This window comes from Salmo salar, chromosome ssa19, assembly GCF_905237065.1.
Source record: "Salmo salar chromosome ssa19, Ssal_v3.1, whole genome shotgun sequence".
Taxonomy (NCBI): domain Eukaryota; kingdom Metazoa; phylum Chordata; class Actinopteri; order Salmoniformes; family Salmonidae; genus Salmo; species Salmo salar.
In genome coordinates this window covers 15,568,396-15,583,664 of record NC_059460.1, presented here as the reverse complement: position 1 = coordinate 15,583,664, position 15,269 = coordinate 15,568,396, and the positions used below count along the sequence as shown (strand labels likewise).

The following is a 15,269-nucleotide window of genomic DNA, read 5'->3' as shown; positions in this document are numbered from 1 at the left end:
TGGAGCTTTCAGGGCACCCAATAAAACCTGAGATCTCTATACCAAGGGAGGAGAGGAGAGGAGAGGAGAGGGCCTTGGTCAAAAGCAGTGCAGAATAGAGGGAATAGGTGTATTTGGGACACAGTCATAGAGTAGTAAGCCAACAGCACTGAGCTGGAAGCAGGGAATAACCAGAGCATAAACACACACCTCCCTACAGAGCTATTATGGGGCTGCATTACTGCATTACACATGAAAAAGACCCGCTCCTCTCATCTTCTCTCCTGCCTGGGAGTAAAACACAATCTCACACATACTGGAGCTCAAATCCATATCCACTCCACTCAGAGAGAGGGGGAGGGGAAGACACAGAGAGAAAGAGGGAGAGAGAGAGAGAGAGAGAGAGAGAGAGAGAGAGATCTGCACAGAGAAAGGCTTGGATTAGAGTCTCACCAACAGAGAGTCTCATTACTCCAGCAATGTGTTCACACAGACTCTTTTACGACCAACACAACCAATAGGCTACAGTGGAACACAGACAGGCCTAGTGGTAGAAAGGAAACAAACAGACATACAGACATGTGTGAAACGTGTCCAATACTCGTATATTGAGGACAAACGTGTCCAATACTCGTATATTGAGGACAAACGTGTCCAATACTCGTATATTGAGGACAAACGTGTCCAATACTCGTATATTGAGGACAAACGTGTCCAATACTCGTATAATGAGGACAAACGTGTCCAATACTCGTATATTGAGGGCAAACGTGAAAATACTGCCATCGCAGCAGAAAAACCCAAGGAGACAGCTATTACAGTATTACAGTATGATGTCTAAATTGACATCGCATATTTCAATCAGATATAGTGATTGGCACGTAACAGTACAGGAGGTTGACTGATCCTTGATGCACTGACTTCCTGATCCCAAAAGACTGGGTAGGGAGTGAAGTAAAGAGAGTCCCACACACAGTGGCAGTGACAGTTTGTCACTTGACTGTCTTCTACATGGCAGGTGTCAAACTGCTGTGTGGAGACATGGTGTGAGAAGAGGAGAGACGAGGAGAGGAGCCAGGGGAATAGAGCAAAGACTAGGTTAAAGCCTTGTGATTGCTCTGATTCATCACAGGAGAGCAGAGACTACTACTGTGCTGTATGCATACGCCACACTTACATTCAGAAAGACAGAGAGACAAGCGAAGAGCGGCGAATGCGACAGACAGACAATGAGACAGATCTCCGACAATTGTCATCCTCCTCACATTCATTCTCAACCTGCATCAACCCACTACTGACCTTATAGCAAGACTCACACACTATGATATTGTTCTATTCGATCCAGAACTGGCGTGAGGGATAATGCCGACTGCTCCATGCTTCAGGACGGTAGTGAGCTGTAGTACAGTGTGAAGTATGCAGGCTAGTTTACGTTCCACAGAGCACTCACTACATCAGACATTGAACTGTTGAGGGTTTATTCTGCTCCACTGCTCCTCCTGAATCACACACACACACACACACACACACACACACACACACACACACACACACACACACACACACACACACACACACACACACACACACACACACACACACACACACACACACACACACACACACACACACACACACACACACACACACACACACACAGAGCGAGGGAGCCTTTCAGGATAGGATTCAGTGTGGACTAGACATGTCATCAGTCCTTCCACATCGCTGCACCTCCATCACCTCTCTGTGTTCTTCCTGCTGGATAGAGTCCCATATGTCACCCTATTCTATATTCCCTATTAACTACACTCCTTTTGACCAGGGCCCATATAAGCCAGAAGGAGAGGGAGACGTTTTTTTATTTAAACAACCTCTTTCTTTCTTTCTTTTGATATTTTCTGTGATGTTCTTATTTGTCCATGCAAGGGTTAAAATACAGCGAGCTGTTAAAGTGTCTCTCTCTCTCGCTCTTCTCCATCTGTCCTTTGAGCCTTTCTCTCCTCGTCTTTAACCTCACCTATTCTCTCCATCTTTCCCCCTCTATGCGAGGGGATGATAACACATACGGCGTGTGTCAGTTATTCTCAGGGCTGAAACGGCCCCTGGGGGGGACAGAGGCTAGATACAGTCCAGTGTGATTCCCAGTGAACTAGTCAGGTAATGACACTAGACACCACCTATAAATACACAGAAACAGACACACTGTACTGTACAATACCCAATAAGGAAAACTACGCAAATAGACTGATCATCGAATTCAGTGAACGTTGTATTTTATAACTTGCTAGTGTATTGGAAAGCCACAACCCTCAGCTTTCAGGTACACTTGATAATCAGCAGACTATACACTCATGAGACAAGGATTGATCCATCACTGTAAACTTGTAGAAAAACGCATGAGGGATCTGCAGGCCCTGATAAAATGTACTATAGAGGATCTCTATTTCTCTATCTCTGTCCTTTTTCTTCTGTATATCTCTCTCCCTCTCAATCCCTATTTCTCTCTCCCTCTCCGTCTCCCTATCGCTCTTTCTTTCTTTCCCTCCCACCACTCCCGCTCTCTCTCTCTCTCAATCTCTCTCTCTCTCTCTGCCCTTCGACCACAGCTCCTGGACGACATGGAAGCTATTACAGTAAAAGACTATCTATGATTGTGCTGTCCCAGCACTTTTCTGGTGCTTCGGGGGGTATAACAGAAGTTAGGATGAAAAGTGCACCGTTTAGACATTAGGTAAACAACGCCACCACTATTCACAAGCGCTATCTCATTGTTTCCTGTGAGTCAAATGGGGCTCAATTGTTTTGCTAGGAATTAAAATATACATATATTTCAATGCTCAGCACAGCTAAAAGCAGGGAATTGCTTTGAATTAGAAAAATGATGTTGTACCACTGTCGATGTGCTGTTCCAGAAGAATGTGTTCTGTGTGGAGGAGTATTATGTAAAATGTAAAAGCTATAAATAAACCAAAACAACAAACATCTGGGTTGGAGTTGTATTTATTGTGAGGCATCTACATCCCAAATGACACCCTATTCCCGATTTTGTGCACTACTTTTGACCAGCACCCATAGGGTCCTTGTCAAAAGTAGCATACTAAATAGGGAATAGTGTGTCTTTTGGGATGAAATTAAGTCCCCTAATTCACAGCTCTTAGTTCAGAAGCTAATAAAGTGTAGTCTAGGCCGTTAGCACTGTGAAAAATGTGCTTTCAGGCTATGAGAACAAACTTTCTTATCTAAAAGCACAAGTGTTGCAGAAAGCTGAATTAGTATTTTAGAAAACTGGGGCTCACAGTCACAATTATGATATAGCCCAAGGGATTGCAGTAACACATTGTCAACAAAAACAAAAATTGTCTTGTTAAAATTTCCATTATGATAGTTGTGTCTTTGCATTAGGCTAAGCTATGTAGGCTACTTAAGGATTAACCTATTTAAAAATCTTGCCAGAAGTCAAGGTGTGTGTCCCAAATGACACCATGTTTCCTATTTAGTGCACTAACTTTGACCAAGGCACTTCTTAGAAAAAAGGGTTTGAAAACTGTTCTTCGACTGTCCCCAACCCTTTTTAGTTCCCTGTAAAAGCCTTTCTGGTTCCAGGTAGAACTCTTTTGGGTTCCATGTAGAACCCTCTGTGTAAATGGTTCTACCTGGAACCAAAATAGTTCTACCTGGAACCAAAACGGGTTCTTCAAAGGGTTCTCCTATGGGGACAGCTGAAGAACCCTTTTAGGTTCTAGATTAGAGGTCGGCCAGTTATGATTTTTCAGCAGCAATACCGATACAGATTATTGGAGGACCAAAAAAAGCCGATACCGATTAATCGGACGATTTATATATATGTATTTGTAATAATGACAATTACAACAATACTGAATGAACAATATATACAAAATATAACAAAATATAATACATAAATAAAATAAAATTAGTCTCAAATAAATAATGAAACATGTTTAATTTTATTTAAATAATGCAAAAACACAGTGTTGGAGAAGAAAGTAAAAGTGCAATATGTGCCATGTAAAAAAGCTAACGTTTAAGTTCCTTTCTCAGAACATGAGAACATATGAAAGCTGGTGGTTCCTTTTAACATGAGTCTTCATGTAGGACTATTTCTCTCTAAACCATTTGTATTTCATTGACCTTTGACTATTGGATGTTCTTGTAGGCACTTTAGTATTGCCAGCCTAATCTCGGGAGTTGACAGGCTTCAAGTCATAAACAGTGCTGTGCTTCAAGCACTGCGAAGAGCTGCTGGCAAATGCAGGAAAGTGCTGTTTGAATGAATGATTACGAGCCTGCTGCTGCCTACCACCGCTCAGTCGGACTGCTCTATCAAATATCAAATCATAGACTTAATTATAATTTAATAAACACACAGAAATACGAGCCTTAGGTCATTAATATGGTAAAATCCAGAAACTATCATTTAGAAAACAAAACATTTATTCTTTCAGTGAAATACGGAACCGTTCCGTATTTTATCGAACGGGTGGCAACCGTAGGTGTAAATATTGCTGTTACGTTGCACAACCTTCAATGTTATGTCATAATTATGTAAAACTCTGCTTACACTGAACGCAAGAGAAGTGACACAATTTCAGGCACCACATTGATTATATGCAACGCATGACAAGCTAGTTAAACTAGTAATATCATCAACCATGTGTAGTTAACTAGTGATCATGTTAAGATTGATTGTTTTTTATAAGATAAGTTTAATGCTAGCTGGCAACTTACCATGGCCCCTTGCTGCCTGCACTCGCATAACAGGTGGTCAGTCTCCTCGTGGATCGCCATATAATCGGCCATAATCGGCATCCAAAAATGCCGATTACCGATTGTTATGAAAACTTGAAATCTGCCATAATTAATCGGTCGACCTCTATTCTAGATAGCACCTTTTTTTTCTAAGAGTACAGTGCAAAGGGTGCCGTTTGGGACAAAGATCAGGGAAGTCAAATGTGTATACGTAAAGCTTGTGTTCCGGTCAAACCAGCCATCGTACCAGCTACATTCTACAGCCATCTGCCAGATCCATCAACATAGACAGATTGATTTAGAGGGATCGGTTCTGTCGTGGTTTCCCCATCTCCCTGTGGGACAATAACGATGCCAATCACATAACCCTTTAGCATTAGAAGGGAAGAGGAGGGGGAGGGAGGGAGGGTGGCGAGAGGGGAGACGGTTGGATATACGGGAGCCCACCGTCAGTCATTTAGTGTTCATTTGTACAGTCGTCCAGTCATGTCTCTCTCTTCTGTCAGCCTGTGACTTACGGCTGTCCGTGTCACGCTATGACACCACTTCAACTATTTGAATCTTGCAAATTCAAGAGCAGATGCAGAGAGAGCAAATAATGAGTGTTACACGTGTGTCTCTGTAGTGCGGACACTCTCTTTCGCTTTCTCATTGATATACAGTATTCATTCTCCTCTTGATCTGGTGTCCTAGCACCGTTGTCTATGTAAGGGTTCAGGACTAAAGCACTGGCGTTTGGCTTTTCATGTCAGACAGGCTCCCACTCAATATACTAGTATTTCTCTCCCTGTCCTCCTTTTCCTAACTCAATAACGATCAAGCTTGTAGGCCCAAACAACTGTGTTCAATAGAATCGGAATGGGCAACTCTTGGCCTTCTGTCATTGTGAATCACCTCAACATGACTCGGACTCTTTCAAAGGCCACAAAACTGCACAAAAGAGCAACCTAAAAGTGTCACACAAAGAACATGTACCAATCAGAGGTTACACATTACACAGATTCATCACAAACTACACACAATGACAACATACACCGAGCTACAGGTAGTTAGTGACAGACAATAATCTATAATATGAAAATGAACTACAGCAGCTCTTCTGTCAGTGTCTGTGTGTTGGTCACCTCAGTAGCTCCTCCGTCAGTGTCTGTGTGTTGGTCACCTCAGTAGCTCCTCTGTCAGTGTCTGTGTGTTGGTCACCTCAGTAGCTCCTCTGTCAGTGTCTGTGTGTTGGTCACCTCAGTAGCTCCTCTGTCAGTGTCTGTGTGTTGGTCACCTCAGTAGCTCCTCTGTCAGTGTCTGTGTGTTGGTCACCTCAGTAGCTCCTCTGTCAGTGTCTGTGTGTTGGTCACCTCAGTAGCTCCTCTGTCAGTGTCTGTGTGTTGGTCACCTCAGTAGCTCCTCTGTCAGTGTCTGTGTGTTGGTCACCTCAGTAGCTCCTCTGTCAGTGTTTGTGTGTTGGTCACCTCAGTGGTGAACTCATAAGAACTTCCTGTGCCTGTCCCAGCTGGGTAGTGTCAGTGGATCGCTAGATAACGAGCTAGCGCCACATCATGTAGGCTCACTAATTAGCCTGGCCAGGAAATCAAAGGCTAACCTTTAAGGCAGTGGGAATACTTCATTAGAGAAGAGACACACACTTCCAAGAAGAGGTAGCCATAGCAACATGCTTCTGGGACAGTGGCTGTCAACAAACAGTGGTGCACATGGCTGGTATATCAAATCAAATTCTATTTGTTACATGCCTTACAGTGAAATGCTTACTTACAAGCCCTTAACCAACAATGCAGTTTAAAAAAAAATCGAATAATAAAATACCACCCCAAAAAATAAGAATAAGAAATAAAAGTAACAAATAATTAAAGAGTAGCAGTAAAATAACAATAGTATGACTCTAGGAGAGATGATGATTTGCTTGCCGTGTGGCTGTGACCCGTCTTTAGATCGTAAACAGATATTCTCACGCAGACTGCCTTTTAACAAATGACATTTCAGAACATGACACCGGCCTCTTGGGGTAGCTGACGTCACCTCTCTGCTCCTCGATTTCTCACCCTCGCCTCGGCCTGCTTGAATAATACAGTAGGACACACGCCAACCGACCAGCAAGTAGTGCCAACCTTACCCAGGGTCGCCAAGGCAACACAGCCTGACCCACCAGCAAGTAGTGCCAACCTTACTCAGGGTCGCCAAGGCAACACAGCCTGACCCACCAGCCACCCATTGAAGAGATCGCTACGCCGTGTATTGAGGCTGTAGCGCTATTAGGACAAATGTCAACAAATATCACAATGTGGTCATGATACTAGCGATACTAATGATTATTTCCTGTTCCTCTTTGAAAGCGGACATTCTGAAATACTGACTAAATGTTTACGTCCTGCTTCACAGGATTCTGTACTTAACAGAGCGCTCTATCACTTCTGAAATTCTAGGCTTTGTTCATTTTTTTCATGTAGACACACAAATCCAACTACTATTAAGTAAACGATAGTGTAATCAAGAAAGAGAACAAGCTAACAGCGTAATCAAATATATTTTATAACTAGTTAATCTGTGTTGTTTTCAATGGGAGCAAATGAATGAAAGTGGGCAGAACAAGCAAGGAGGTGGGCAGAGCCAAGCACGAGCTAGCGAGATCCTATTGGCCCGTTCTATTATTTATTTGCATATTTCCGCTTGGGAACGCCTACTCTGTGACATGCACGTGTATGATAACTCAATCTACCCTTGCTCTCCTTGTAAACAACTTTTAAAAACTTTGGCAAAGGGTAAAGTCTACAAAACGTAGTGCTCTCTGTTTGTAAGAGATTCTAGTTTTGGGAACAGAAAACTGTATTGAGATCAGGCTTTTCTTAGACGCCAAAATCTGCAGAATGTCAGCCCAGTTCCATCTCGCTACATACTCTCCCACTGCCGGCTCCTGGGCTTCCTCTCATCACCATATTTGGTCGGGAGTGGAAATTCCAACCGGATGCTTCAGAATTATTCATCCAGTGAAACATCTGGCGCCTTGTTCTATCTGTAGCGTAATGGCTCTGTCTCACAGTGACATGTTCCCATGACAATGGATAGTACTGAAAAGACACAACACGCCTACTGCTGGTGACGACTACAGACAGCTTCGCCTGTGACAGTGTGACTCTACCCGAACTAAAACTGGACTCTTCAGTTTCATGAAAGATTTAATAGCTCACAGAACTGCTACTAACCACAACCTCGATCAATGTATGAGAGAGATGCAGAGTGTATGAGCAGTAGAGAGGATGGTAGATAATGGAAGAGAGATTAATGAAAAGAGAGAAAAGTTTGAGCAGGAAGTAGAGAGAGAGGGGGGACAGAGAGAGAGAGAGAGAGCAAGGGGGCTGGTAGAGAGAGAGAGAGAGCAAGGGGGCTGGTAGAGAGAGAGAGAGAGAGAGAGAGAGAGAGAGAGAGAGAGAGAGAGGTGTGGTGATGGGACTGGACAAATAAACATACACCTAACCAAGCAGCCCCTGCTCTGACCATTGAGCAGCCATTAGTACAGACCTCAGCATTGGCCTCGGTCCCACCATGGAATCATCATAACACTGTTGGCCGTTGGCAGTACGAGACACACACACAGAGACACACACCACACACACACCACCCGCTTTCAATTATTCAGTCAGCCAGGCCTCCCAGGCAGGGCATGCCAACTGGTAACATGAGTCATGTCAGGAATGGGCTCTGTCGTTACACTTGTGCCTATGTTGTGAGTCCTAGTGACAACACCACATCATACCCCATGCTAGATATTTAGCATTTGGGACTGAGATTGGCATAGCTAGCTAACTGTTTGTGCTTATTAATGCATTGTATTCAAAGACACTTGCTATTGTATTGAAATAGTACACTTCATCTCTATATTATATACCTATAAAAATCTCTCTGAGGTGATTTCTGTGTCTAATGTCTTGGTATAATTCAAACCCTTTGAGACTAATCATCCAACGGTTTTACACCTGATTCTGCGCTGAGGGAAACCTTCACTGTATGCTAGATGTGGAGTGGCAGATAGTGGGGTCATAGTGGGGTCACAAGGTTATACTACCTCAGTGTACGTCTGTAAGCATAAAGTGCCTTCGGAAAATACCCCTCGACTTTTTCCACATTTTGTTATGTTACAGCCTTATTCTAAAATGGATTAAATAAAAAAAAAAAAACCTCAGCAATCTACACACAATACCTCATAATAACAAAGCTTAAACAGGTATTTAGAAACATTTACAAATGTATAAAAAATAAAAACAGAAATACTGTATTCAGACCCTTTGCTAAGAGACTCGAAATTGAGCTCAGGTGCATCCTGTTTCCATTGATTATCCTTGAGATGTTTCTACAACTTGATTGGAGTCCACCTGTGGTAAATTCAATTGATTGGACATGATTTGTAAAGGCACACACCTGTCTATATAAGGTCCCACAGTTGACAGTGCATGTCAGAGCAAAAACCAAGCCATGAGGTCGAAGAAATTGTCCGTAGAGCTCCTAGAAAGGATTGTGTCGAGGCACAGATCTGGAGAAGAGTACCAAAACTTTTCTGCAGCATTTAAATCCCCAAGAACACAGTGACCTCCATCATTCTTAAATGGAAGAAGTTTGGGACCACCAATAGTCTTCCTAGAGCTGTCCGCCCGTCCAAACTGAACAATCGGGGGAGAAGGGCCTTGGTCAGTGAGGTGACCAAGAACCCGATGGTCACTCTGACAGAGCTCTAGAGTTCCTCTGTGGAGATGGGATAACCTTCCAGAAGAACAACCATCTCTGCAGCACTCCACCAATCAGGCCTTGATGGTAGAGTGGCCAGACGGAAGCCACTCCTCAGTAAAAGGCACATGACAGCCCACTTGGAGTTTGACCAAAGGCACCTAAAGGACTCTCAGACCATGAGAAACAAGATTCTCTGGTCTGATGAAACCAAGATTGAACTCTTTGGCTTGAATGCCAAGCGTCAAGTCTGGAGGAAACCTGGCACCATCCCAACCGGTGAAGCATGGTGGTGGCAGAATCATGCTGTGGGAATGTTTTTCAGCGGCAGGGACTGGGAAACTAGTCGGGATCGAGGGAAAGATAAATGGAGCAAACAACAGAGAGATCCTTGATGAAAACCTGCTCCAGAGCACCTCAGACTGGGGCGAAGGTTCACCTTCCAACAGGAAACTCCCCAAATACAGGTGTGCCAAGCTTATAGCGTCATACCCAAGAAGACTCAATGCTGTAATTGCTGCCAAAGGGACTTTAACAAAGTACTGAGTAAAGGGTCTGAATACTTATGTAAATGTGACATTTCAGTTTTTTATTTGTAATAAATTAGCGGGGGAAAAAACAGCTGTTTTGGCTTTGTCATTATGGGGTATTGTGTGTAGATTGATGAGGGAAAACATGTTTTTTAATCAATTTTAGAAGAAGTCTGTAACCTAACAAAATGTGGAAAAAGCCAAGGGGTCTGAATACTTACCGGAGGCACTGTAACTGTTACAGCTGTGGTTATTGAATAATGTCGTCTTCATTTCCAGGAAAAATGGGGTCTATTTGTATGACTACAGTCATAAAATGTAAAGAAACAAGTGCTGAATGAGAGCGAATGGAAATGCTGCCTTGAACTTGATTCTGTCAATGTATACAGTATATATACACACACACACACACACACACACACACAAATACACCAGAGTAGAGGGCAAAATATATCAAGTACCATGCCAGCAATTCGATTTTTTGCCATTTACTCTACAGAGAAATAAAGACCTTGAACATAAAGTAGTTAAACTTTACTGGTTGAACCTTACTAGTAGTTTGTAGTAAAGTTGTTTCACGTAAGGCAATGACATGTATGCTTGTTGAATCAGTACACTGTGATTCCTTTTAGTCTCTCTCCACCAGGGTCTTATTCATTAGCGGACACTGTAGCAAAACGCTTTGCAACAGAAAATGAAAACAACCGTTTGTTATTGGTCAAGTTCGGGTAGTCCCTCCCCGTTTTGGCCCTTTTGCTTCCGTTTCGTGCCTAGTGAATACAACCCAGATAACATCACTGTGGTACTGTAGCCTACAGTCAGAGGAATGATTCTTATACATGTCTATTACCTTACCAGTCCCAGACACAGACAGGGAAATAAGCTTAAAAATCCATTGTCTCACTGTAATGACTTTATGTCTATAGTTCTAGTTTGGTTTACATGCATAACAATAATGCACCAGTAGATACGTCGCTTTACTGACAGACACAGTACCCAATACTTCCTTTGTCCATCACACAACGTTAATGATGTCTACTCCACACATATTTTTGATTATCCAATGGGAAACATGCCACTTGAAAAGACACGAAACCATAATAAAATAAACGACATCATTTGGTTCTCTGTTCTCTCTCTTCCATTATAACAAGGGCAGACTAATGTGGGGAGAATTGGTTTTTAGCAGAGTGGCAGACGGACCAAAAGAGTGAAAATGATCAGAAATGCTCTGCAAAATAAATACTGCACAATGCCTGCTGCATTGGAGAAGAAGTAAGCAAGTTCAAGTTCAGGCCTCTCTGGGGTTATAGGACTCTCAACTAACAACCAACCAGATACAGGAAGTTGGGACCATTATTACACTTTTCTCCAATCCCAGGGAGGATTTCTCTTGAAAATAGTCTGACCACCAATTACAGAGCAGCAGGTTTATGTCAACCGTCATCTTTTATTGTCCTCTGTGACCTATATGTGTGTGTGTTTGTGTGTGAGTATAAAGAGTTGCAGGAGAGACAGGCTTCCAGACCCACCCTGTACTGGCCAAACCACACCGATTCACCACAGTACTCCAAACCAACAACCATTTTTAGTATCAGAGGGATTTAGGGATATGAATCATAGTATGTTGGTTCTCTTTCACTTCCTTGCGTAACAATAAATACCACACACTGTACGCTGTATGAGCTTATATTCCAATGCCCATTCATTGTGTTGTGAATTTTCAACAAAGGAAAAGGTTTAATCTTAGTGCAAATAGAATAATATACCTATTGAGCTTTTATAGGTCATACAAATGTATTTTGCTGTGGAATGACAAACATTTCCTTCCTGCTTTATAATGCAGTTTATCTGTTAGCCTTCTCTCCATGCACTGACTGCAGAAAGAAGGGACTGAAAGCTCAATGTATTTGCATTACAATATGCTCTCAGTCATCTGATCTGATCTCAAGCCAGATCACAATGATCAAGGTTCTTCAGTTTCAGGCTCCTGGCTATGCTTTTGACCGTGCACCAAGACATGACTGCTTCCTAAATGGCACCCCATTCCCTTTAAAGTGCACCACTTTTAACAAGGGCCCATAGGGAGGGCTTTGGTCATAAGTAGTGGCCTATGTAGGGAGTAGGGTGCCATTTGGAATGCAGCCATGAGGTGGGGGAGAGGGAGGGCCCCAGCCCCCTTGTCATGTTGGCTTTGACATCTATTACTGCATGACCTGTAGCATCTGTTTCTCATCTTCACAGGTTTGTATATGTTGGGCTTGCAAATCATGTGGATATAAACCTTCTATTAGCAGTGTTAACATGCTAAATGCATAGAGATCCTATAATTCATCCTATATGTAAGTATATGGGTAACTGCTTGGTAATGGGATTATGTCCATTCAATTGCAAAGGAATGACAGAGCCATTTGTTCACTCACCCTAAAATGGACTATTAACATTTGACTCTATACATGTTCTATAGTTTTGGCACACATGTTATGGAGAAAGTCTACTTTTGGCACAGACTTTGACTTTACCACACCCTCCTTTAATTTTAGGGAATGCAGGCCAAACTTCAGCTGGCACCACCCACTTGGCAAAATATTGACAGTGATAGTGGGTAATAATTTTAATTTTTTCATGAGTACCCGGTACAGGATGGGGAGACATGAACCTTTTGAAAGAAGGCTATGTTTTTGTTTTTATTTAATTGATGTTTAATGACAGAAACATCTGTGTAACATCAGAAATAAACTAGGCTGTGTAGGCCTATAGCCTATTGTAAACCCGTTATAACAATTCATTACCACGTTATAAGCACTCCCTTGTTAAGTTTTGAAACACCAGAAATACTTGAACACTAAATATTACTGACGAATGCATCAAGCGGTTAAACCAATGGATAAATAGTTGAGAACCATTCTGATAATTAGATATGTAGGCTACAGATGTAGGATGATAATTGTATCCTGCAGCAACAGAAAATCTGAATTATTATGTGGATTATAATTATTGGACATTTTTGTAGGGGTTGATACATTTTTCGTAAGGGAAAATGAAGTCTCAAATTTCAAGTGGAAATTACAAACTTCAGAAGCCTTTTTAAACCTCAAATATACTACAAGTTTAACATTTCCTGTATTGCAGGACATTTCTCCTACAACAGGGTAATCAAATTAAGATTCTGATCTGTAAAGTGGGGAGTTTAAATAAATGTTCTCTAAATCCCATTCTCATTTGCCTTGAGTTGTGTGGGACATCACAAATCCAATTCCCACTCTTGCAGTTTAGGTAATGGCATCACCAAATGCGCTAATAGCCTATGGTGCTGCGTTATGAAAATATAAGTTATATTTGAATTAGGATACATAATCACAAGTTAGATCTCAGTTCATTATAATACCACTCCAATCAATGTTCAAAGTTAGTGACCAGATATATCAGCTGAATTTATTTAACAACAACCATTGAACCATAGAAGCATGCTTTGCTTCTAAAATTGCCTAACATATGGCAATAGGCACATTCCACGTATAAAATAGTAATAGCGTCAGGGAAAGGTGGACAGAATGGAACAGTACTGTTGTAGCCTATCTAGTTCGCACCTCGTAAACACTCACAAAGAGGTCTGCTGTTGAAGCTAAATTCAACTCCATCCCTAAAGCATGGAGGTCTCATAACGGTTCTTATTCAAAACCCAGGCATACATTGGCATGCATTATGATCATATTTGTCTTGGTAACTTGGAATTATTATGCATAAAACACAAGATGTTTCTATTTTTTTATTGAAATAACAATGAATGGTCACCACCAGTGAGAAAAAGCTAGCAGTACCCCCGTTCCCATTCTTACCTCTACGCTGAACGGTTGTTCCTCTCCATTCACGGCACATAAAATCCACAGCAAGAATTGCAAGCACAACGTCCCTAGATAAAAGCTATTCAAACGTCTTCTAGTGTGAAATGCTAACAAAATCATAATGAAGCCCCTTAATTGTTTCTGCTTGTTTTATTAATAGTCAATCAAAACAAACGGACAAGGAGTAAATCCCTGGCGTCTCAGGCGGAGGCTAGGAGGAACATTGTTGGTGACGGTATCTCTCTCGCATGCCCGGGGAAAGAATGCTCGTCGCCTCGCCTCGTCGAGGGTTGAAGAGGAAGTTATCCGGAGAAGACAATAACTCGCAATTGTTTTTCAGATGTTCCGTTGTATTTGTCCACTGCTCAGTTCTCCTCAGTGGATCCACATCTAATGCAGTTGTCAGACACATTTACCTGGGGTCCTACACTGGGCACGGCATAGCTGCTAGTTTTCAACCAGAACTCGGATGACTGCGCCTGCGCTCTCTCTCTCCGAACCCCCCCACCAGAGCCGCATATTATAACTCTCCCATTTTGGAGCCTGCGCGGCTCACCGCGTCACGGAATCTGGGATCAAATACCAAACTATAACATCGCTATGTCGTACCTTATGGACAGTAGTGGAAAAGGGAGGCGATAAAGGAGCCCGAGGTTGTTATTCCTGGGGCCAAACACAAACGTGCTACCTTAACCAAGCCAGTATGACAGAATCTGTGTTGCCCATAACATCGGTGGTTGCTGATGACGATGAAGCTTTCCATTAGGATTTTTACTTGGATTATGATTAGCCTATATAATTGCACAGACGACCTATTTCACTCATTATGACATGTTATCAGCCTACATGTTGCCCGTTCCATTGATGCTCTTACACAAAACTATTTTTAACATTCTAACACTAGGCTACTGTCAAGCAGCAACACTTTCATTTCAGATGTTCTCTGTACACTTTGTTAATAGCTAATGTTCAAAATGTTTTTTGTTGAATGACTTCCGTATAGTCCGTGACAGCCCAGCATATACATCTTATATGTGGTTGTATTTGAAATGTCACTCTATTCACTTTATAGTGCACGACTTTTGACCAGGAGCTATATGGCTTTGGTCAAAAGTAGTGCACTATGTAGGGAATATGGTGCCATTTGGGATGTATACACAGTGATTGTACAGTAGTAGGCTATGATAAAAGCAGAGGAAATGCACTGTACGTTGTTGTCTGTCAAGTCCACCAGAGGGCAATGACAAGCTAAATGTGATATTAGATGAAAGGGAACGTGCCAGCTTACTACTGTACAGTACAATAGTTACATTTATGTATATGCAAACACACAATGTCACAGTCCCATGGATTTGTACAATAGTTGCATTGAATAAGAAAATATACACACCAATCTAATTGGAGTTAAAATTACTATTGC

At 42.1% G+C, this 15,269-nt stretch overlaps 1 protein-coding gene across 1 annotated transcript in view; it reads right to left on the bottom strand.

Moving 5' to 3' along the window:
- LOC106578526 (matrix metalloproteinase-16) overlaps nt 1–14,341 on the bottom strand; it is a 75,984-nt gene extending 61,643 nt beyond the window's left edge. The window contains 1 exon segment of the mRNA XM_014157432.2: nt 13,844–14,341. Coding sequence (XP_014012907.2) covers nt 13,844–13,969 — 126 coding nt within the window. The 5' untranslated portion in view covers nt 13,970–14,341.
- Nucleotides 14,342–15,269: the final 928 nt, after the last annotated feature.